This window comes from Geotrypetes seraphini, chromosome 1, assembly GCF_902459505.1.
Source record: "Geotrypetes seraphini chromosome 1, aGeoSer1.1, whole genome shotgun sequence".
In the NCBI taxonomy this organism is placed as follows: Eukaryota; Metazoa; Chordata; class Amphibia; order Gymnophiona; family Dermophiidae; genus Geotrypetes; species Geotrypetes seraphini.
Window position 1 is genome coordinate 176,347,027 of NC_047084.1, and position 25,736 is coordinate 176,372,762.

Below are 25,736 nucleotides of genomic sequence, written 5' to 3' on the forward strand. Positions count from 1 at the left end.
CGGAGATGATGCGGTATACAAACCTAAGGTTTAGTTTAGTTTAGTTTAGTTTAGAAAGTCAATTATATTCATAAGCCTCCATGGCTCCCTGCTGCTCTTGTCCTGATGAACCTGTACTCCCCAAAGCGAATATATAAAATGCCTTTGTTATGAAAGGGGTAGGGGTAGAGAGTTAAGTGATATTCCCAATACCTCCATTAGATACTTCTTAATCATATCCAACAGGGATATAAGTGGAGACCGGGGAAAATTAGTGAAATTAGAATCTTACAAACTTGATTCTCAAGATATTCTAGTCTTCTATAAAGACAACATTCTGAATCTCTTTCAACCAAACAAAGAGAGTTCCAATCTTGTTTAGTCAGAAATCTGTGCCTGAGTTACCAGTGCTTATGAAATTATTGATATTTCACTAGTAAATTTTTGAATTAATTCAAGTAGAGAAAGTTGAAAGTCTTGAATTGCATCCCATAGCAACTCAAGCGTCACTGCAGCCGGTTTCTCCAAAACACGCTGACCCATAGTAGAAGCAATAGTTGATCCTCGAGAATAAGAGCACTCACGGTTTGTATCATAGGAGAATTAGTAGAAATTCCACCAGCTCTGACCTTTTCTTCCTGGGGAGAAGAAGCTGCAACTGGGTCTCCCTCTGGTTACTCCCCAGATATCCCGATAAGACTCTGTGCCTGCCAAACACTTGCTACAGTATCGCTTCCAGATTGAGGAGGTGCCATTTGAATGACAGGGCTAAGAGAAACTTTGTCAATGCTGCTGCCTGTTGGAGTTTCAACTGGCTCCACCAAAATGCTCACCAAATCCAACACCGACCTCACTCAAAATTGATTCTGTGTAGTATGTTGGGACAGCTGGTCAGGTGCAGGGGGTTAGAGGGAATATCTTGTACCTTTCCTTGACTTTTCCCCATATCGCGGGCTGACAAAGTCTCCAGATACTGTAAAAAACACATTGGCCAAGCAGAGCTCTGTGAGTTACGTGCTACCTTGAACCATCTTGGGACTAATATTTCTGCTGATTTAGCTCCTTCTTTGAAAACTAATTGCCTTCTATATGGAAACAGCTATTCCCAAGGGGAGATGAACTGCTCCACTGTGGATGATGAGAGGGTTTACATAATTACATATTTCTCTAGGTATATTTTGGGTTGTTTTGTAAATCATATTATATAGGCCTTTGATGGTCCAGAATGGCAGTATATTATTCCAAATTAGATTAAGATGTTTTAACGGTTGACATATTTTAAAATCAAAGATGTGAATGTTCAGTTTTTAAATCATACTGCCCGATATTCAGTGGTATTTAGTTAGCTGGGAATGGCTCGCAGCCGGCTATATATGCCTAAGATGGCTATCCACCAGTATCTCCTGTTGAATATCCCAGTCAGCAGATTTAGCTGGAGATCGGCTATGTCACGTGACATAGCCAATCACCACTAATATTCATCGGCTTAAAAGCAGGTCTATCTTTGGCCATTAGATCTTAGCTAGCCAACCGATTAATACTGACTTAGCTGGCTAGGTCAGACGTGGCTGCACTGAAACTAGAAACTCAATATTGGTGGCTGGATATAGCCCTGGCACTGAATATCTGAGTTTGTCGCCGACCACGGGAAGTATCGTCTGCCTCCCATAGACTGAATATTGGCCCTGTGATATCAAACATAATGGGCCAAATTTCACTATGTAACAAATTTTTTTGTTATTGTTCCTGAGTAATAAGTATTCTTTCTTAATTGCCTATGCCACAAAGGTATAGAAAATGGTTGTCATTCCCCTCAAACTTTGCTTTTGTGATCAGGACATTACTTTTTTCAGAACATTCCAGGTTGATTCCAAGCTGAATAAATTAAGGACCCTTTTGCTAAGGCACAAACATCCGCAGATGTATTTTGCTATGTATGTAGCCAATTTATCAAGAAAAGAGGGGAAAAGTACTCCACAGAAGCATCTGAAAGATGTGCAATGCCTACAAGGAATATTTTGGCATGTCTGTTAGGGATCAAGACAAATCTTGGGCACCTCACTTCACATGCAAGCACTGCCACAAAACTCTGGCCCCCTTTTATCAAGATGTGTTAGGATTATTTAATGCAGGCCGCTGTGGTAAAACCCTAACGCATCTTGATAAAAGGGGGCTTCTGGAAGGAAAGACAATTTTGTTTCTCATTAGGATGGCAAAATTGTCTACTATAAAATTTCTTATCATGTTTAATTAAAAAAAATAAAAAATTTAAAATTTTCAATGTTATTTGAAAATATATCATATATGAAATATATTGCAAAAATCTCATACACATTGTTTTCATTACCACAATTTCATTTTGTTCTTCTATAGGATGGTGCAGAGGAGAAAAGAGAGCCATGAGGTTTGTTGTCCTTGAATTTGGCAGAAACCCACTGACCACTCAAGCAACTGCTACTTCTGCATGGTGGACCTTTCCAAATGTCAAACTGGTAAAGCATGCATTTGTAATCATATATCCGTAGATTCCTTCAACCATTACCCTGGTGCCACATTGCCCTGAGCTCCCCATACCCACTCATCCAAAGAGAGAGAGAGAGGCTGTAGCAAGTCAGAGAATGAGGGAGACGTAGTTCCAGTTTATAATATCAGTGGCACAGCTGATAAGAGAAACCCATACCATCCAAACCATAAAGACCTCAATGACTTGATCAGAGATCTTAGTCTCACCAAGTCTGATGCCAAGCTTTTGACATCTAGGCTCAAGCAGTGGAACTTGTTGGATGAAAGTGTGCAAGTCACATATCAGAGGAAGCATTACCAAGCTTTTTCCACCTTCTTCCCCCCCTCAAGATTGGCTTTGTTTCTGCCACAATGTTACCAGCCTATCGGTTAGTGCACCTTAGTAAAAGAGGGGATTAGTGTTTTCAACCAGCAGTGATTAGCATATTGCTGACTGCCACTAGCATTAAATCTGGAAATTCAATGCTGGGACAAGTCCAGGAACCAGCATTGAATTTCTGGATTTCTAGAACTGGCTAACATCTAATCAGTCAAGTGCGATATCACACCAAGCTAGGACTGATTTTTATGTGGTTCTATTTATGCGATTACCCTGGCCAGTTAAATGTCAGCACTTAATTGGCCAAGTGCCAACTATGCCCCTGGTACACCCTTAAAAAAGCCAATTTTGAGTTTGGCATAACCATTTATTTTCAGCAGTGCTAACTGGTTAAGTGCCAATATTAGTGGTTAACCCAAAACATGCAATTTGACTGGCAAGGAGATATTTTTGGCCAGATAAATAACTTTGAATATCAATCCCAATGTATTTATATTTATTTCACAATATATTATAAAGGCTCTGTAATCTATCATATTTAAAATACTATACTGACAGACTAAATAATTCAGCTTCATATGATGCTACTGCATCATGAAACTATTTATCATATTATAAGCACAGATGGCTGGAGTCAAATCCAATAAGATTAAGGAAGTAATAGAAGATGAATGGTGAATAGCCATATGCACTAAATAACCTTTCAGTAAGTAAAATAAATGTTCAGATAAAGAAGATCAAGAGAAATAGAGTTATAAGGTTATAAGGCCAATCCAAAGAAAAGCTTATTATAGTAAATTTATTGCTAATTACTCTATTAACCATATAAAGAGTTCCAGCTTAATTTGCAGCATGCTGCAAAGTAATTTTAAAAATATAAGATGGTAGCATAATATTCAACTTGCTTGAAAATTAAAAGTATATTTTAAATATTATGTTTTTATATATCACTTGAGAATTAAAGTCAAGGGCGAACTGAGTGTGGAACTCCAATCGCAGCACAGAAAAAGATAAGTGCACCGATTTTCTTTTTGTCATCTTGGTGAGGTGATTTGTATAATACCGTTCAGGATATACAAACAGCTTGGTTTGGTTTAGCACTCTTTAAAAGTAAACCAGGTATGGAAGAATGTTGCGCTGTGATGGTTCCTTGATAATCGTGGCCCTCACATCTGTTTCAGATTTGACCGTGGTGGAGGTGACTGAGCACAATATACACTATTTATAAAAAGCTTTAAAAAAATATTTATTTAGATATTTTTAGTTTAGAGCAATGGCATTAGAAGTGATGTATTGAACAAGTTTGAATGGTAATATGTATACAATTTCCCAAGATTTGTAATAGTAAACATTATGTTTTAACATCATATTCAACAATAATGCAATGAATCAAATAATACAGTATATGCTCTTTAAGACACCTTTTACCTGATATACAGTATATGCTCTTTAGAACACCTGCACTGCTAACTTACTTCACAGACATGGAAAGATAGACAAAGTAGCCATAACTAGAAATATATTTGCATTTGGGTATGCAGCAAAATAAAAGGTGCATACATATTCGGAAGGTCCTCATGCCAATTTCTTATTGTAAACTCCATTCCCTTCCTGCAATTTTAGTCAGCTTGGATGCTGACAAAGTGTTTGACAGCATCCGTTGTGACTTATCTTTTTGACCTATTACAGTATATGGGGTTTTCTGGATGGTTTGATTGGGCCCTGCAAACTTTATATTCCCACCCCAGGGCTGCGGTTTTGGTGAATGGACAGAATTCTGCTTTTTTCCCTATTGAATGTAGCACCCGTCGGGCTTGTCTGCTGTCTCCTTTATTATTTCTACATTATTTGGAACCTCTTCTCCGTACTTTGCTTATGGCTGGTGATGTGCTTGGCGTTGTGATGGGTGACCAAGTAGTGAAAACCTTGACTTTTGCAGATGTTATCTTGCTAGTTTTAACCAACCCTCAACCATTTTTAAAGACTATACTGGGGGTCTTTGATTAATTTTCCTTTTACTTGTGGTTTCAACTTAACAAAAATCTATAGTCCTTCTTTTAGAATCAAACTTGCCAAATCAGTGGGTGGGGGATTTTCCTTTTACCTGGCAGGTGAAGCCATTATATATCTGGGGAGGGGAGTGACTACCATGTGACCCTACTCATTTGTACAACTTAAATGTGCAACCTAGACTGCAGTTTATGGAGCAGAAATTATCTACTTGGCAGGCCTATCCCTTATCCCTAGTGGGCAGGATATCACTATTAGAGAATGGCACGGTGACAAAATTCATCACCGTTCCCGTCCCCGCGGATAACCGCGGTAAACCATCTTCATGCCATTCTTTAAGGAGAGAGGGAAGAATTGGAGTATGAATGGCCACAAACACTGACCCACAAGCTTTGCTTTAAAGAATACTGGTGTAGAAGGACTGAGGCTGAAATAGACACTAAAAAATGACATGGGATTATTTCCCCGCGGTTATCCGCGGGGACGGGAACGGTGATGAATTTTGTCACTGTGTCATTCTCTAATCACTATAATATGCGATTGCTCCCATGGGGGTCTCTATAATCAGTTGAGCAACTTCAATCTTCTCTGAAATTCACATCTCATATGAAATTATTGGTTGCCCTCTGGGAGCAGCACTATAAGATGATAATGAGGTTACATGTCTCTCCTAAAAAGGCTAACAGATCTCCTTATGCCCTGATTCTCGCAGCCCAAAATGTCAGCAGCCTGAGGCCACTTTGGGTCATATTTTGGGTTTTTTTCCTTGTGTTAAAATACAGGGTTTCTGGGGAAGAATCTCGGACCACATCTCTACTTTGTGGAACACACGTTGTACAATATCTCCCAAATTGTTGTTTTTTCATTGCTCTGTAGTGGTTCCTATACCATAAGGTATGAGAAGTTTTCTACATAAGGACCTGTTAAATGGGGCACAGTGGAGAGCAGTCATGATACAACTTCAATGGTTGGAAAAAGGATGGTTCTAATATGGATTCTTCCACTGGGAAACAGTTACAAACTGTCTGGGAACCATACTGGATCTCTCCGACACCTGTGGCATGCAGTCGACTTTTGAACTTGTAACATCTATATGGTTTGACTCTTGCTGTTCATGGAGATATACTGGTTGGTCAGGAACTTTGTATTGGAGCATGGGGTTGGGGGGGGGGGGGCTGGAGGGGGAATTTTAAAACGCTGTTACATTTTGATATACTTTTTCACATCTTACAGTTGTCCTTTTCATGGTTTGACTGCATTACATTATTGATTCATAAATAATACATATATATATATATATATATATATATATATAGGTATATAATAATATATATATAGGTAAAATTGGTTTAAATAGCTGATACATTCTTTTAATTTATTTTAAAAAATATTAGTTATTCAGCCAGTTATTTCTTCAATTTTCTATACTATTCGCCCAGCAGAGCTCAGGATGGTTTACTGTATATGAATTTATTCAGGTACTCAAGCAGTTTTTCCTGTCTGTCCTTGTGGGATCACAATCTATCTAATGTGCCTAAGGCAACAGTGGAATTAAGTGAGTTGTACAGGATCACAGGGAGCAGTGTGGGTTTGAGCCTACAACCTCAGGGTGCTGAAGCTATAGCTTTAACCACCGTGCCAAACTTTCTCCCAATGAATAGTACACTTGCGGCTATAGGCAATTCTAAGACTCTCTGCATACTGAATAGCATCATATAGTCTGGAGCTGCTAAAACATGTTTAATATTATGTTTCACTATCTAAGGCCCCCTTTTATCAAGCTGTGGTAGAGCGTTTTAGTGCTCGCCAGCAAGGTAAAAGCTCCGATGAACACAGGAATTGAATGAATATCAGAGCATTTACCTCGCTGGCCAGTTCTAAAACGCTCTGCCGCGGCTTGATAAAAGGGGGCCTAAGTGATTCTTTTACTAAGGTGTATGAAAAGATTTAAGGGGTCTTTTACTAAGGTGTGCTAGCCGATTTAGCGCACGCTAAAGATTAGTACCCACTAAATGCTAATGCACCCATTATATTCTATGGGCGCTTTAGCATTTAGATAAATCAGCTAGCGCACCTTAGTAAACGACCCCTTTAGAGCAGGAATCTCAAAGTCCCTCTTTGAGGGCTGCAATCCAGTCGGGTTTTCATTATTTCCCCAATGAATATGCATTGAAAGCAGTGCATGCACATAGATCTCATGCATATTCATTGCGGAAATCCTGAAAACCCGACTAGATTGCAGCCCTCAAGGAGGGACTTTGAGATCTCTGCTTTAGAGTGCTAACAAATTACTATGCTCTAAGGCAGGGGTGCCCACACTTTTTTGACTCGCGAGCTACTTTTAAAATGACCAAGTCAAAATGATCTACCAACAATAAAATTTTAAAAAAACACAACGCACACTGTACGCATAGAATTGTTAATTATCATTCCTATTCCGGGGATTTTTTCAAAGAGGTCAAAGCAGATGACTCTATGCACTGTCACCTCAGTAACAACCATACAAAAATAGACAAATACCCACCCCCCTCCCTTTTTACTAAACCACAATAGCAGTTTTTAGCGCAGGGAACTGCGCTGAATGCCCAGCGCTGCTCTCGACGCTCATAGGCTCCCTGCGTTAAAAAACACTATTGCGGACCATGTTGTCCGCAATAGTTGTTGTTAATGTCACCAGGGCCCAGCAGCTGGCTCTGGAGGCCCTTAAGAAAACCCGCCGATAAGGGCGGGGCTGTGGTCGTTCAATCCACGGCCCAATATAGTGCCCAAGTGGATGCACATATTTCCAATACTGATTGGTACAGTAAACTTGAGGGTGATCCCTCTCCTGCCTTGCGTATGGAGATAGCTTCCATAGTGCAGGGGGCGTTGCAGGATAATATCATCACTAAATCCGAAGCCAAATACCTATCTCAACCTCCTAGTCGCAGTCCCCACTTTTATACTGTACCTAAGATTCACAAGACTCTAAATGATCCCCCAAGCAGACCCATTGTTTCGCTCCGTGGTACAATTCTGGAGCCTTTATCCAAAATGGTTGACCACTTTTTGAAACCCAGGGTTGCTCAGGCACGGTCTTTCATATTGGATACTAAAGATTTCCTTAACAGAATTGAACCCATTAGGGTACAACAGTCGGATCTGCTTATAACCATGGACTTGGAAGCTTTATACAGCAACATCCCTCAGTCTGAGGCATTGAAAATTGTGGACCATCATTTATCTGGGTTACCCTCCAACCATCGCACAACCAAGTCTTTTTTGATGGAATTAGCCACTTTGGTACTCCAGAGGAATTTCTTTGAGGTGCGTGGGGAGTTTTATCTCCAAACCCATGGGGTAGCCATGGGTACAGCCATGGCCCCCCCAGTGTGGCTAACCTTTACGTTACCAACTTTGAGGAGAAGCTTTTATATCTGTCCTCGTGGATGACTCATATTGCCACCTGGCTCCGTTACATTGACGATGTCTTTCTAATATGGACTGACACTAGGGCCAAGTTTGAAGAATTTTTGATCTGGCTTAATGCTCTTGACAGGCATTTAAAATTCACTGCCAATGTCAATGTTGCCAGTGTCACTTTTTTGGACACTATGGTTAGTAAATCTGATGGGCAATTGGTTACTACGGTCTTCCGAAAATCTAGAGACCGGACCTCATATTTACATTACACCAGCTGTCACCCTGCCAGGTTGAAACAATCTTTGCTCGTGGGGCAATTTCTCAGGATTCGCCGCATCTGCTCCACAGTGGTGGAGTTTAAGGCTCAAGCCAAGCTGTTATCCCAACGTTTCAAGGCCCGTGGCTATCCTGAATGGACCATCAAACGAGCTTACCATAGAGCACGTTATGCCAACCCTGAGCTGTTGCGGTCCCCTGTGACCAGGGCACCCATGGACCAGCAAGTGTGTGTCATCTCGTTTTCTAACCAAGCCCATCGCATAGCCAGCATCGTCAGAAAACACTGGCATATATTGGACCACCATCCCGTATTTAAGGAAGTTCCTTGTATAGCCTTCTCCCACCCTAAAAATCTTAAGGACTTATTGTCCACGAGGAGTCGGGAGCTTACTGGGGGCAGTCACAAGCCATGTGGTCACTGTGACATGTGTGCTCTATCCCTGTCTATTTCCTGCTGGCAACATCCCCGGACCCAGCGCACATATCATCTCAGGTCCCAAACCTCATGTGATTCTGAATGGGTAGTTTATGTCATCATCTGCCCTTGTGCTTTGTGTTACGTTGGGCGGACCAGCAGAAGGATCAGAACCAGATTGCAGGAACATAGGAGCCGGATTCGCACTGTGACCCACTCTGCCCCTCTCGTACCTCATTGTGTGGAACTTGGGCATCGGTTTACCGACCTCTTCGTGCTTGAGCAAGTCCCTTGGGATTTCAGGGGGGACAGACAGTTTCATTTGAACCTCCGGGAACAATATTGGATTTTTCAATTACAATCAGTTCATCCCCATGGTCTCAATGAAAGTGTGGAGTGGAACACCATTATTTAATTTTGTCTATGGTTTCAGGTTTGTGCTGGTTGCTTTCTGCAGTTTGTGTGTTATGGCTTGATTCCAGGCACGGGTTTTAGGCTTTTCTGGGCTGCAGTGTGTAAGTGGGTTGTCTGTTGTGTGATTGGTTATTGTATGCATGACGTTGCTTTTTGGTCCGCTTTTAGGCGTGAGTGCCGCGCTGCCCGGGCACCCCGCCCTCCAGCCGACCTCAGCGTTTTCGTTGAACCTTTTCTCCTGGCGCGGTTTTTTGCGTTCCAGTGTGTGATTTCTTCTTTGGATAAGTATATTTTGTTTGCATGGTGATTTTTTGATTTTGTATTCGTATTTTTCGGGGGGTCCGGCTGGCAGGGTTTGTTTGGGAGTCGCTCAGGTTACATTCTTTGATTTATATTGAGTTATTCACTTGTTTATTTACTGGTTTAATTGGTGAAGTTTGCTTTGATTCTTAGCACACCCTGGGTGCTCTATGATGGTGTACGGGTGGGGGCTTACCGCCTCGGCCTAGAAGTGAAGTGTTGAAGCTGGACTCCTATCGCTGATGGTTCACACTGAGAGCACCCTTTATATAGATTTCATTCGCACGTTACTGCATGTGGTTCGTGTGTAAGGTTTATGTCCCTGAGCGTCCTCCGAATGAACCTTGATGTGACTAGGTCTGTCTTTTTGTGTTATTGGTAAAATATAGACAGCAGATATAAATTCAGACACATTTTGATCACTAAATTTAAAATAAAATCATTTTTCCTACCTTGTCTGGTGATTTCATGAGTCTCTGGTTGCACTTTCTTCTTCTGACTGTGCATCCAATCTTTCTTTCAGCCTGTATGCTTCCTCTCCTCCACATCTCATTCCCTCCCCCAACTTTTTCTTGCTCTCTCCCTGACCTTTCTTTCATTCTCTCTTCATGCCCCCTTTCTTTTTTCTGTTTCTCTTCTTTCCTTATGTCTCCCTGCCTGCCCTCTTTCTTTCTTTCTCCTTGCGCTTCCCCAAGCCACTGCCACTGCCATTGGGGAACAGGACCCAAACGCCACCAATGGATAACAGGCCCCAAAGCCGACACCGACGACGCCCCATGCTCTCTCTGCTTCAGGCCGATCAATCTTCCTCTCCCCGACGTCAATTCTGCTATAGGAGAGGAAGTTCTGCCCAACCAGGCAGCGATTGGCTGGCCCAAACTTCCTCTCCGACGGCAGAATTGACGTCGGGGAGAGGAAGATTGATCGGCCCGATAGATCGCCAAGACAAAGGGAGTCCTGGATGATCGACTCACTTTGCCTTGGCGAGCTACTGGTCAATCGCGATCGACCTATTGGGCACCCCTGCTCTAAGGGCTAATCAACCCATAGGTATGCAATGGGCTGTTTAATATTTAGCACACGCTAATCATTACAGTACACTAAATCCATTAACTCACCTTATTAAAAGGACCCTTGACACAGTTATTGTATGTGACTGTACAAAGCAACATGTACCTAATAATAATTATCTTTAATATAATCAAAATTGCCTCTAAACCAGACATTAGGCTAGAAACCCTATGTTATAAATCACGTCAGATGGTAAGACAGAATGCCAATAAACTTATGTTTCACGGTGTATCATGGATTAACTACAACACTTTCGTAAACCACTCCTACTTAGAGTTTATTACATCAACTAAAAGAGACTATGGGGCTCATTTTCAAAAGAGAAAAAAACATCTAAATAATTGCATAAAATAGCATTTAGACATTTTCTTTGCTAAACTGACACATTTGTTAAATGGTTTTCTATGTTGTTTGTCTGCAGTGCCATCTAAATCTCAAGGGGGTATGCTCGCAAACCAAGGGGTCCTTTTATCAAGCCGCGCTAGCGGGATTAGTGCGCCGGATGTTTCATCACGCGCTAACCTCCGTGGCCGGCTAAAAAACTAACGCCTGCTTAATGCAGGCGCTAGCGGCTAGCGCGGCAGGCGGTTTAACGTGCATTAAACCCCCTACCACAGCTTGATAAAAGGACCCTCAAGGTTCCACTGTTCTAATACATAAAAATGAAACCCTACGATGCAAGACTCCGCATAAAATGCAACACCACAGAAACAGTGACACATTTTCTCTAATACTGTGCAAAATATGAACTCAGTAGATGTAAATTAAAAAAAAAAACAACAACTGATACATAACAATCACCACTTTACAAGTTAACAAATAGAAATGAAACAAATAATGAGAAATAAGAAATACCATTTTATTGGACTAATCCATTTTCAAATTAACTTTTAGAGGCCAAATCTTTCTTCAGGACAGTACAGTATACTGCTGTTATAGTATCCTGTCCTGACCTGAGGAAAGGTGTTTAGTCCCCGAAAAATTGCCTTATTTCCATTTCCTTTTCATAAACTTTTAACCATACAGTAACAATACTACGTGATTCTACATAAAGCAACAAAAAAAATTTCTTTCTACTTTTTATTGTTTCTGCTTTAACCATCTTCTCTTCGCTGTCTTCTTTCTATACAGCGTTTGTCCTCTCTCCCTTCCATGCAACATCTGCCCTTTCTTTCTAAGGGGATAGATTCCGTACAAATGTAAGGAAGTTCTTCTTCACCCAGAGAGTGGTAGAAAGCTGGAATGCTCTTCTGGAGGCTGTTATAGGGGAAAACACCCTTCAGGGATTCAAGACAAAGTTAGACAAGTTCCTGCTGAACAAGAACGGGCGCTGGTAGGGCTAGTCTCGGTTAGGGTGCTGTTCTTTGACCAGAGGGCCACCGCATGAGCGGACTGCTGGGCCTGATGGACCCCTGGTCTGACCCAGCAGCGGCAATTCTTATGTTCTTATGTCGAGGGTGAAAAATGTAAACTTATTGGTATGCAGACTCTGCTTTCTTTGAGTCTTTTGTCGTATTGTCTGCGTTAACAGCTGTGTAGCTTTCTGGTTGCTGAGGTATCTTCAGTTGGTTTTGGGGGTGCATTGTTGCTCCTTCACCTCTGCATTCCTGTTCTTGTTCTCATGGTTCAACTTTGCATTACTTGCAGGGTTTTTGTTTGCCAATAAAAAAATATTTACCCAAAAAAAAACATAATAAAAATAAATAGAAGTAGCTGGCAAATTAAATATAGTCCACCCAAAGTTAGGCACCTACATCGGCATGCCTAACTTAAATCCCCCTTTTAGAAAACCACGCAAGAAGATTTTAGTGCTGGTCGGCACACTGAATGCTCTGGCTGCTCCGATGCTCATAGGAACTCTATGGCCGTCACATCAGCGCAGAGCATTCAGCGTGGTGGCTGGTGCTTAGAACCTCTTGAACGGTTTTGTAAATGAGGAGGTTAATTGGCTTAATCAGACAATTGAAAGTTAGGCGCCTAGCTTGAAAAATGCAATTCTATAAAAAGTAGGCGCCTAATCCAAAGCGCCTACCTAAAAGTGAGCATGGTTACGGCTGATCATGGGCATGTTTTTGAGTTAGGTGCCGTTTGATGCCTAACTTAGAAGCAGATATTTAGGTGAAGAAAACCCTGGCATAAATATGGTGCACCTAAAGTTAGCAAAAAAAAACGCTTGTGTCTGACCTAATGGTCCAAAGAAATGCATTTCATACATTTTTAAACCCCACTCAACAAATTGCAATAACCCGAGGTTTACATATTCTCATTTAGTAGTTATATAACTTCTATACCTTAGCTGCTGTGTAACCTTGATAATTATCATTGAATGGATGAAAAAAAAAAGCCTCAGAGTCTGGAGCTTTATACCCAATCTGGGTTCCAAATGTAATCACTCACTTTTGCTCCCAAAACAGTCATAGGCAAAAAAAAAAAACAACAACCCTTTACCTGTCTCCCTCCGTATTCGCGGGTTTATTATTCGCAGCTTTGATTATTTGTGGTGTTTTGACTCCCAAACGATAGTAATTTTTAAAGGCTGCCTCTGATCCATCCCTGCCTCCCTCCTGCGTCCTGGACCTCTCCACACCTTACCCAGTGGTCTAGGACAGGTTTAGAACAAATGCTAGGAAGTTCTTTTTTACTCAGAGGGTGGTGGACACATGTAACGCGCTCCCGGAGATTGTGATAGGCCAGAGCACGCTACAGGGGTTCAAAGAGGGACTAGATAGGTTCCTAAAGGATAAGGGGATTGAGGGGTACAGATAGCAGTAGAGGTAGGTTATAGGAATAGTCAGAAACCACTTCACAGGTCATGGGGCTGATGGGCCGCTGCAGGAGCAGACCGCTGGGCATGATGGACCTCTGGTCTGACCCAGTGGAGGCAACTTCTTATGTTCTTATGTTCCTGCCCCATGCAGAGCCGTCAACAAAAGTGGCTGCCGTGAGTTCCCGTTGTAGTCTCGTGAGACCACGGGAACTCACGGCAGCCATTTTTGTTGATGGTTCTGCATGGGGCAGGAGCGTAGGAAGATCGCTCCTGCCCCGCTTCACTGCTACACCACCAGGTAAGGTCTGGGGAGGTCCGGGACGCAGGAGGGAGGCAGGGGTGGGTCAGAGTTGTCCCTATAAGTTATTTGCGATTTTCCATATTTTCAGGCCTGCTCTGCCCCTAACCCCCGCAAATACAGAGGGAGAAGTGTAATCTATTTTTCCTGATTTTTTTCTTTTTTTTTCTCTATTCTTTGAATACTATTAAATAAATATAGTCCAATTCTGTAAATTTCCACAGTTTCACTAAAAGTGGCCTCAAAGACTCTGAGAATATGTGAACCTCATGTTATTGCTATTTGATGAGTGGAGTTTAAAAATTTATGTAATGCACCTGAAGTTAAGACCCTTAGTGACCATGATTCTATACCAGTGTTTTTCAAACTGTGTGCAAAGGCGCAGTGGTGTGCCCCAAAGAGATTCTGGGTGTGCCACAAGAGATTCCAGAATTTTACTTTAATTTTAAAAATTCCAATAGATGACATGTGCATCGCGCATGCAAGAGTCTGTCAATGGTATGAGTCTGTGTGCATAAGAGTACAACCGCCCAGGCAAGCATTATTCTTTGACGTGAATGGTCCTATGCAATAGGTAACTTAACTTGAGCAACAAAGCAACCATGACTTTGTTATCGCCTGGATCTTCTTATTTTTGTGAACTTGGATTTTCCGCTCCGCCAGAAATTAAATTGAAAAAAAAAGAGAACGCCTGCAGATGGTGAATGATCAACTATCGAGCTACATTTTGAGTTAACTTGCACTCAAAAATAAGCACATCTATTGCATTGATTAGCAATTCTATTCTATGTACTTTATTTTCATCATTGTTACAATTACCCATACATAGCTTACGGATTGTTAAATAAATAACGCTCAAATTAATTTTTTTGCTTGTTTTGTAATTTTATGTCAACTGTAATGTTTTACGAAAACATTTGCTCCATTTATGGCTCCTTTTACACAGGTGCGCTAGCGTCTTTAGCGCACGCACTGGATTAGCGCGCGCTGTACCGCACGCTACCGACAAAACTACCGCCTGCTCAAGAGGAGGTGGTAGCGGGTAGCATGAGCGGCATTTTAAGCACGTGCTATTCTGTGCGTTAAGGCCCTAACGCACCTTTGTAAAAGGAGCCCTTAGGGGTGCCACAAAAACATTTGCTCTGTTTAGTGTGCCAGAGCTAAAAAAAAGTTTGAGAGACATTGTTCTATAAGGTGCACCTAGTTTTTATAGAATTGAACTTAGTGCCACACTAGCTGGCATCGATTTTTTAGGTGACCTATGTAGAATCGGACTCTAGGTGCCTCCACATAAATGGGTATTTTTTTTTTTTTTGTTCAAATCTATTTTTATTAAGCAAAAGTAAATACAATAATCATAACAACCATGGTATGCATTTTTAACATACACCCGCGGAGGACTGGACTCTTATGCCCTCCCCGGACCCACCTGACCCCCCTCCCCCAGCAAAGAAACCCCAACCCCCAACCCCCCCTTCCCCCTCCCCCCTCAGATACCGAAAACTTTTAGGCCGGGAACATCAAAGACACATAGAAGCACAGATTCAGAGGTGAAGTCTATTCAAAACACGGCTACGACTCTCAGGAGTCAAAATCTTCAAATACGGAGTCCAAGTGTGAACAAAGTCTCTGCTCCGGCGTCGAGAAGAACAGGCCAAACGGGCCTCCCAACCCAGGAGTTCATGAAGGCGATTCCTCCAATACCAGAAAGAAGGTGGTTCGGAAGAAAGCCAGCAACACAGGATACATTGCACCTACAGCTGACATGCTAGAAATGCCCCCTACTTGTAGCTGTGTTACAGAGCACTAAGAGCAATTTTTAACCCATTTTAGTAAAAGGCTTTGATGGCCTACAGAAAATTCTTTTGCATGTTGTATTTTTATGGCAGTCGACTCTGGAGATTGAAACAATTGAAAACGTGAATTTCTGAGGAAAAGGAATGTCAACGTTTTAAAGCCATAATTTAGAATATTTGTGTTGGTTCAGTTCATCTAGAATTATCCATAGTAAAGCAGACCGCTGTTACAGCAATAGGAAATCAGGCGTGAAAAGCATTTACATCTGTAAATTCAGACCGATCAATAATACAACTAAAGCTGAATATTAGAAACAATCCCAGTTAGCACTCATAATAACATTAAACAAACAAAGAGCCGACTCTAAATGTCAATCTATAGTAGAGGCAAAAAGAAATCTAAGAAAGCATGGGGCAAACAGAACCATACTGAGAAATGAAACATGGACAATTTAGATGGAACTTATAGCTAGAGAGTGGCACGGGGACAAATTTTTCCCCATCTCCGTATGAACGTAATTTCACCGTCCTGTCCCCACAAGTTTTGTCGCTGTCTCTGTCCCTGCCCCTGCCCCATTCTGCTTTAATCACACAAGCCTGGAACACTTATGATTTTAAAGTGTTTGAGGCTTGTGCAGATGAGGACGGAGCATGCAGGAATGGGGCAGGAACAGGGAAAAAACTCACCGGGTCGGGATGGAAAAATGAGTTCCCGCAGGGAAGGGAAAATATGTGTCTCCGTGTCATTCTCTACTTACAACCACTATCCGCAGTTACATGAATCTAATATTACTGTGTCATCCGATCCCTCCTGCTAAGCTTTCATACACTAACTGGGAACTAAGATATGCAGGAAAGAGTTAGATGGTTAGATGCAGGCAGTGTTGAACTTACCCTACACAAGTCTTTACCATTAAATCTGATAAGGGCCATAAAACAAAGTAAAAGAGGGAGGAAGACGGGTATAAGACTTCTGCTTCAGAATTGCTTATTATGGTCTAGATTCACTAACCCTCCGATCCGCAAAATATCTGCCCAATTTTAAAAAAATTAACCCCCCCTCCCAACAAATGCCCCGAACCTCACAAAAAAAATAGCCACGCAGCCTGCTCTCTGCTGCCCCGAAGCTGTGCCCCGAAACTGCCTGCCCCGACTCTCCCACTCTCGCCCCGAATCTCTCCTGCTCTTCCCGCACTGGGAGCCCATGGTTTTAACCCGCGGGTTAAAGCGGGTTAAAACTACGGGCTCCCTGGCTTACAAAAATGGAAAAAGGGGGGGAAAGTTGCGATCCCCCCCCCATGCGCCGATGCTCCACAAAAGGCAGGAGGGATGCCAACTCCCTCCTGCCATGTTAAACCCATCCTGGCCTGGCTGGACCCGGCCCACCTCCCTCCCTGTTGCAAAATCTAGTCCATCCCACGCACCCACTCACCAACCAAAAAACAAACTGCAGGAGGGATGCCAACTCCCTCCTGCCACACCACCCCACGGACACCCCTCCCCATTCCAGACCCTCTTTCCACCCCCCTTCCGATAACTTTAACAGTGCTCAACCCCTCCTGCTCCAATGCCTTCCATGACGACTCTGAGGCCTTAGGCCCTGCCCCGTTGCATCATGTGATGCACGGGGAGGAGCCTAAGGCCCTGATTGACTCAGGCTCCCATCTTGGGAGGGGCCTGGGGCACCTGAGTCAATCAGGGACTTTCTTAGAGCTGAGCCTAAGGAATTCCCTGATTGGTCAAAGCAATAGCCAAACAGGGACTTCCTAAGGTTCAGCCCTAAGGAAGTCGCTGATTGGCTCAGGTTTCCTGGCCCTTCCCAAGGTAGGAGCCTGAGCCAACCAGGGCCTTAGGCCCTGCCCCGTGCATCGCATGATGCGCCGGAGACAGGCCTAAGGCCTCAGAGTCGTCGCGGGAGGCATTGGAGAAGGAGGGTTTGAGCATCCCTCCTGCTCCGTTAAAGGTACGGGAAGGGGGCAGGAGGGAGTTGGCATCCCTCCTGCAGTTTGTTTTTTTGGTGGGTGGGCAGCCAGACTAGATTTTGCAACAAGGAGGGAGGTGGGCAAGGCCCAGCCAGGCCAGGAGGGATTTAACATGGCAGGAGGGAGTTGGCATCCCTCCTGTCTTTTGTGGGGCATCGACGTTGGGGAGGTCCTCGCGACTTTTTTTTTTTTCCTTTTTTTCGGGCAGGCATTCCATGGTTTTAAACCACTTTAACCCGCAGGTTAAAACCACGGGCTTGCAGTGCGGGGAATGGAAGCCTGCCTGTCTTTTCTTTTTTTTTTTTTTTATGGGGCAGATATTTTGTGTGTGCAACATATACAAAATATCTGTGCCATGGAAAAAAAAATGAATAAAAAAGACAGGCAGGCCTCTCAAAAAACCTGCAGACCTGTCAGTAACTCAGTTACCGACAGGTCTGCAGCAGTCGGGTTTGCCAATAGTAAGACCTGATTCAAAATAGCCAAGCAATTGTTAGTGAATCAATCACTTGGCTATTTTGTATTGGGGTTTTGCTAATTTGCATGGGAGGATTGGGATCGGATCGCTACTGCCTTTAGTGAATGGGGTTGGAGGGAAATTTGGTCGCAAAGGGCTCGCAAACTTACATGATCGGTTTGCTTAGTGAATCTAGCCAGGGATCTCAAAGTCCCTCCTTGAGGGCCGCAATCCAGTCGGGTTTTCAGGATTTCCCCAATGCATATGCATTGAAAGCAGTGCATGCACATAGATCTCATGCATAGTCATTGGGGAAATCCTGAAAACCCGACTGGATTGCGGCCCTCAAGGAGGGACTTTGAGACCCCTGATAGCCCAATGTGTCTTAGTTACTAAATTGAATTTGGAAGTTAGCACATCAATTAATGTGAGCCTTAGTTAAAGCATGATCATTTATGTGCTGACAGCTAATTCAGAATGGGGCAGAGAAAGGGTGTGGACAGTGTTTTACAGTTAATGCACGTGAAGTTATCACGTGATGTGACAGGTCAAATGACAGAGGGGTCCTTTTACTAACCAATTTAGCGTACACTAAATGCTAATGCGCCTGTAGAATATAATGGGTGCCTTAGCATTTAGCGTGCACTAATCTCTAGCGCGCGCTAAATCGGTTAGCACTCCTTAGTAAAAGGAGCCCAGAGTTAATGCACACCTGGACAGGTGTAGCTACCTGCACTGTGTTATCTGCCATTCAGTTAACAAATGGTTAAAAATGGTGAAGCTGGATATTCAACGCTCGTTGCCTTGAGGAAGCTTTGGCAAAACAGGAGCCCTGTTGGAAATCGTTGTGACGAGGGCGAAGCAGTGACTGTGTAGCCGCACAGCATTAAGCATTTGCTCCATTTGGTGTGGGTTTTTTTCCAATTCTTCACAAACCCAGCACTAGGAAGACTTTTTTTCAAATAAGTTTGACATCTTTTTTTTTTTTTTTGCATTACTATTTACGCAACAGTTATTGAATTGCACTGAGAATCGCACTTTGTATGTTTGGATACTTGCATTACCTAATGGAGTTTTTCCGACCGAGGATGTGTCTCCCTGCTTCAAAATAACTTTTGGTTTTAAAGCAGGATTGTCTGTGTGGGTGCAGAATTTGAATTATGCCCCCATTAGACACTGAGGTTCTTTTCTCCATTTTTTTGGCTAAGATTGGATGTCATGCTGCGACAGTATATAGTGCTGGGTATATTATTGGATGTTTTTCTATTAAGAGTAAAAAAAATAAACAACAACAACTTTTTTCTTTATTAACTGAAGAGCAAAATGTCGGAAATGTCACCAATGTTTTAACACCAGTGGTCTCAAGCTCAAACCCTTCGCAGGGCCACATTTTGGATTTGTAGGTACTTGGAGGGCCTCAGAAAAAATACAGTGGCACCTCGGTTTGCGAGTAACGCGGTCTGCGAGTGTCTTGCAAGACGAGCAAAACACTCAGGAAACTTTTGTCTCGCAAACCGAGCACTGCCCCGATAAACGAGCACTTACAGCTGCAGGAAGCGCCGCTTCAGGGGGATTCCTCTTCCGTCCGCCGGCCAGCCTTCCACGCCGGGTGCCTTCCACATGTTGGAGAGCCTCTACCTGAGCCTACGCAGCCGAGTGCCGTTCCCACCTGCACGTTGCGTATGATCACGCACAACGTCAATCATCGACGTTGTGCAGGTGGGACGGCACTCAGCTGCATGGGCTCTCATAGGCTCTCCAACATGTGAAAGGCACCCGGCATGGAAAGCTGACTGGTGGACGAAAGATGAATGCCCCTGAAGCGGCGCTGTGTGGGCTCAGGGGTTCTTCAGCGTCTGGCGGACAGAAGAGGCATTCCTCTGAAGCGGCACTGCGGGGTTCTCCAGCGGCTGGCGGACGGAGGAGGCTCTGGAACTAATTGTCAGCATTGCCATTATAGCCTATGGGGAAAGTTGCTTTGATATACAAGTACTTTGGATTATGAGCATGCTTCTGGAACGAATTATGTCGTAAACTAAGGTACCACTGTAGTTAGCCTTATTAAAGAAATGACAATTTTGCATGAGGTAAAACTCTATAGTTTATAAATCTTTCCTTTTGGCTAAGTCTTAATAGTAATATTGTCATTTATAGCTAAAGAGACATATGACCAATAAACTGTTTTGTTTTACTTTTGTGATTATGATAAACATACCGAGGGCCTCAAAATAGTACCTGGCGGGCCGCATGTGGCCCCCGGGCCGCGAGTCTGAGACCACTGGTTTAACACAGACTTTGCAGTTATTGCATATTACTTTTGGCCATTAACCCAAGGTAGCTGCAAAATCGTATTACACACTGTACTAGATGATTCCTTTTAATATGGGCTATCAAAGATACCAGGATGATGCTTCAAACAAGTGACCTCAATATCAGAATTAAATTTTCCAAATAATTTTGGAGGCTAGAGAGTAGCAGATCAAAAACCACTCTTTCATTTTGTGCAAAGGAAGTCCTGTTGCCAGTTTTTGATGAGCTCAGCAAACTCACTGCTTAATTTTGTCTAATTTTAGCTCTGCTTTTGGTGGTCTCCTGGGACAAAGAAACACCTTACATTCTTCACCTAATGGGCTCATAAAGCCATAGTAGCATTAAATCAAACACCACTGATAACATATTCAAGAAAAGCAAAATATATCACCTTGCACACGTATTGCCATTACTTCTCTTCCTATACAGTACTTACACATGACACAATGAGACATGATTTTTGATTTCTACACAGTAATGGAACTAGGGCAGCACAATCCTAAACCCAAAAGTGACTGGTTTTCTCCAGTGATCAATGTTTAAAAAAAAAAACCCACAGTCAGTGTGTCATGACTGCTACCATTTCATTAAGGAATCTGTTTCCCTAATTTGGAGGAGAACAGCTTTCTTTATAATTGTTCAAGTCATGATTTTTCAGCAATTTGATTTGCTCTTGACTTAACAGAATCAAAGCAGTTTGAACTTCACCTATTTCCCACACTATACACAGTTCCTTATACCTTCTTGTGAATCAAGCACACCTGAATGATGCAAATTAGTGCACAGCTGCAGAAAACAGGATCTTTCGCTCCCCTATCCCTACGGTTCCAAAATGTGAACTGTAGCAATCCGGGCGGGTTACTTTACCTGTGTTTAAGATTAGAGAACCCTTGGGATTTTAAGACTCAGAAATAAAACACTGTAAAGCAGGGGTGTCCAACCTGCGGCCCCATGAAGTATTTTATGCGACCCCGGTCGAGGGTGATGCAGTGTTTTCCTCTGCTGCTCCCGGGGGGGTTTACCATCTTGCCGGCTCCCTCCTCTGTCTTGCTGCAGAGTTTGCGCGGCCCCCCAGAAATTTCGGCTAATGCGGCCCAGGGAAGCCAAAAGGTTGGACACCCCTGCTGTAAAGGATCTCAAGCACATTGCAGGACTTCTGAATAAGGGACAGCTGTGATTTCAAAAGACTCATAGACTATTTCTTTTGTTTCAGTACTTTAAAAAGGTACAGTGAAACCTTGGATTGCAAGTAACTTGGTTTGCAAAGCGTTTTGCAAGACAAGCAAAACATTTGATTAAATTTTAACTTGATATACAAGCAAGGTCTTGCAATACAGGTACATACACACATCACAACTGAGCCGATGGTTCTTCTCTCTCCGACGCTGCGGGACTGTACCGTAGTGACTGTTCTAAATGAGCGAGGTCTTGCAATACAGGGACGGATAGTATTTTGTATTAAAGTTTTTGGGTTGTGGAACGAATCATCTGAGATTCCATTATTTCGTATAGGGAAATTTGCTTTGATATGCGAGTGCTTTGGATTACAAGCATGCTTCTGGAACGAATTATGCTCACAAACCAAGGTTTGACTGTACTTTTCTCCTGGACCAACTGAGCTCCAAGAACTAGGAGCATTTTAAAAAACAAGATTAGCCCCTAAACGAGTCTTTTTGCATCAGGATACCTTTACTAGCCCTATAATAACCTACTAAAATGCACCTACTTTAGCAAAGTCCAATATAAACTCCTACAACATTGCAACAGCACACAATTATTGATTAGTGTTTGTTTCCAGGATAGGTACATTGTCGGGCTGTAGGCAATATATAAATATATAGATCAAAAATAACACAGAGAAAATAGGCTGGTCTAAGTTAACCGTACTTTCAGATCATTCAGGAGCTGGCAATATTTTCAGTTCAGCTATTTTCTAAGTACCGAAGAATCAATTTACACTCATATCTCCGGATCTCTCTTTTTGTGTAGCTTAAGATTTTTTTCTTTTTTCCCAGTTATCCATTAGAGGAGATCGATCTTTATTACTTCATAGTAATCGGCTGGAAATGCATTTGGAGCTGACTAGCGCCCTGCCAATATAGTGCAGACCGGAATTTAAAAGTTGAGAGAGTGCAAAGCCTCCTTGGCTGATCTGAAAGTGCATCTGCTGAAAAAAGTGCCCACCAAGCAAGAAACATCCATCCTGCATCTACAACACAGTTAAACAAAAAAAGAAAAAAGAATGCACCAAATGCCGAACAAACGAGCAGAGGCAGCAGAGTAGGGAGGGCGGAAAGGAGGTGCCTCCTTCAACTTTTACCTGGGAGAGAGAGGACCAAAGAATCTCTAGCAAATAAATTGGGGGGGGGGGAGGGGGTGACTTACGTCTCGGAATTTGTTCCAGTGCCCGACTTCCTTGTCATACTGGGATATAGTGGTGAGCCACTGCTTGTCGTCCAGAAAATTTCCGCCGTCCGACCTGCCCGTGGCTGCCGCCACAGCCTGACTGCAGGCGACGGCACAGGCACACAGTAAGGCTCCCACCTTCATCATCTGCGGGAGACAGAAAGGGGACAAGAGCACCGTCAGAAGCCGAAAACGGAGAGCAAACGCAACCTCCCCCCCCCTTAATAAACAATCAGGCTACCTTTAAAGGGGAGGGGTGCCGAAGACGTGCAACGTGGACATGTGCGGGGAACGGAAGCATCACCTTGGCGTGAGACTGCACTGCGCGCTCCTCCCGGCTGCTGGGAAAGCGCCGCCAACTCTCTTTCAGGAGCTGCTGCCGCGCGCTCCTCAGCCGCCGCCGCCGTCGTCTCGCGCTCACCGCCAGCTTTGCCTTGCGCCAGGCGCGCGCTCCCTCCGCCCCTCCCGCTCGCAGGAAAGCAGCGCGCGGCTGCGCGGGCTGGTGCAAAAGGTGCGGGAGGTGGCCGTCTGCAGAGCGCACACCCCCAGTTCAGGAAAGCGGCAAGTAAATATCTCCAGCATTAATCATACTGTTTGCTCCTAAACAATTAAATTCGTCTTCATAGAGTAGCACCGAAAACATCTTTACTCCCGTCTAGTAGCTCCCGAAAGCTAGTCCAAAATGTATTAAGTTAATCCCAATAAAAATACGTTATTTCCTTTTATTATTGACCTTATTTTTTCCATACGTTCAAAAGAGTAACACACTATAGGGGAATTTTCATAACAGAACCCTCTGTTCCAAAATCTGAACTATGTACCTATTTTATTTTCCTGTTTTAGAAATGATCATCAAATTTGACTTGTGATGAAAATAGTTCAAATAGAATGCTCCAAAATGCAGAAGCTCTTGAAACCAATAGAATGTGAAAAAGGTACGTTCAAACAGACAATGGCCAGCTCTTAAATGTAATCAAATGTGTTGGAAAGAACACTTTCCAAAAATATGCACAAAAAAAACGTCCAAAAAGCGTGCAGAAAAAAAAAGGTATGTTTAATAACTTCATCCAATGTCCAAATAAATTAAGAGGATCAAAGTTTGTGCGTGCCTTTTCAAAATAACCTCACAGAATAACCCCCATAACACATGGATGCTCCTAGGATGGTTATATATAGCTCTACTCCTGCTCCACCCAGCCTTGGCACCCTATGCATGGTCCATATAAAAATAATTCATGTCCCTATTGGTAGGTTTACTTGTACTGTACATATGCTTGCACTATTTTCATGTTTAACAAAGGGAAAATACTTTATAAAAATTATCCCCTTCACATATTAAATGGAGTACTGCACCTAAGGTTTAGGAAGAGTAATTTACAAAGATAGGGAGATCAAGAATTAGTTGTAGGGCTTTAAAGCTCTGTGGTAACTGCAGAATACTCAGGAAATGACTGAAGGGCTACATTTATTTATTTATTAGAATCTTGACATACTGCCTTTCTGAAGTACAACCAAAGTAGTTTACATATCATATACTACATGTACTTTTTTTGTACCCAGCGGGCTCACAATCTAAGTTTTTGTACCTGGGCAATGAAGGGTTAAGTGAATTGTCCAGGGACAGAAGGAGCCACATTAGGAACTGAACCTTGTTCTCAGATCATTCAACTAGCCTTTATAGTAGCCCTTCCTAGTACTCCACAGTCTTTAGCCCTGTGCTCCCTTCAATTATCCTTCAGGGCTCTAGTCCCCCCCCCTTCCCTCCCCTCCCCACCAAGGTATTGATAAATATATGGAGAAAAAAATATGAAAATTGCCCATTTACTGATGATTATTTGAGTTGAGGTTATCAGGACTGTTTTGGTTTTTTTTTTGTGGGGGGTGGCATTGACTCAGCAGTTATTTCCTCCCCTCCCTGAAGCTGCTATCCTAGGCAATTGTCTAGTAATGGTTGGGCAAGCCCTACTGCTTTCTCAACTCCCCCTCTCTCAGTTTCTAGCACTCTAGGATTAAAAGCTAATCCTCTCTTCCTTGTCTGTAGAGGAACAGGATAATAAATATATCATTGATCTCCATCTGCCCTGCTGGTAGTCTTTAACTAATTTTAGCTTGAATTTGCTAATTCCCCACCAGCTGACAGAGAAGAAACTGTGCTCTAACATTTAGAACTTCTAGATTAGTTTGTTTTTCTCTTAATTCTAGTTTTATTCACTCGGTAGCAACTGGTCTTAAGAGATTTACCAGTATCAATTTAAAAGACAGTTTCAACAGCCTGATTATTAAAGATTCTCCTTGTAGGCAGACAATGGGTGAAACATTGCCCTGACTGAAATTAAGAACCTTAACTTACTTCTGATTTTGTGCCCATAGGAAAAAGATAAATAAATCAGCTTATATTTTATAAGTTAGCAATTGAAATAATTTTCCCTCTAACTTCTAAGACAGCTGTTTTGAGTGGCAGGCAATTGGCAGGCAATATTACTTCAGCTTTCACTGGAGCCTAGGTAATAACCATGGAAATTTTCCATGGGTTGGTAGCCCATTTCTGGCAAAAATTTGCCAATGTAACATAGAAACATAGAAATAGACGGCAGATAAGGGCCCACGGCCCATCTAGTCTGCCCACCTTAATGTCCCTCCCCTACCTTTGCCCTTTGAATAGATCCCATGTGCCGATCCCATTTGGCCTTAAAATCAGGCACGCTGCTGGCCTCAATCACCTGTAGTGGAAGACTATTCCAGCGATCAACCACTCTTTCAGTGAAAAAGAATTTCCTGGTGTCACCTCGTAGTTTCCCGCCCCTGATTTTCAATGGATGCCCTCTTGTTGTCGTGGGACCCTTGAAAAAGAAGCACAGGGAACAGGAGAACTGACCGAAGTTCAAGGGGAGGCGGCCCAGGTAAATACAGAGGTGGAGGAAAAACGACGGGACCTGCGGTGCTTGTACGCAAATGCAAGAAGCCTCACGGCCAAGATGGGTGAACTAGAGGTCGTGGCCAAGGGGGAA

At 42.9% G+C, this 25,736-nt stretch overlaps 1 protein-coding gene and 1 long non-coding RNA gene across 3 annotated transcripts in view; one reads left to right on the forward strand and one right to left on the reverse strand.

The window, feature by feature from the left end:
* SPOCK3 (SPARC (osteonectin), cwcv and kazal like domains proteoglycan 3) overlaps positions 1-23,252 on the reverse strand; it is a 387,789-nt gene extending 364,537 nt beyond the window's left edge. Inside the window, exons 1-2 of one of the 2 annotated variants that reach the window (XM_033941933.1) lie at positions 23,033-23,252; positions 22,708-22,875 (exon numbers count right to left, since the gene is read on the reverse strand). In XM_033941933.1, the coding sequence (XP_033797824.1) occupies positions 22,708-22,875 (168 nt within the window). In that variant the 5' untranslated portion in view covers positions 23,033-23,252. Of the gene's footprint in view, positions 1-22,707; positions 22,876-22,969 lie in introns of both variants that reach the window. The other variant, XM_033941924.1, reaches the window with a different exon arrangement.
* The window catches only part of LOC117359342, a 31,081-nt gene continuing 28,493 nt past the window's right edge, over positions 23,149-25,736 (forward strand). Inside the window, exons 1-2 of the long non-coding RNA XR_004539210.1 lie at positions 23,149-23,293; positions 23,572-23,663. This is a non-coding gene — a long non-coding RNA (uncharacterized LOC117359342). The remainder of the gene's footprint in view (positions 23,294-23,571; positions 23,664-25,736) is intronic.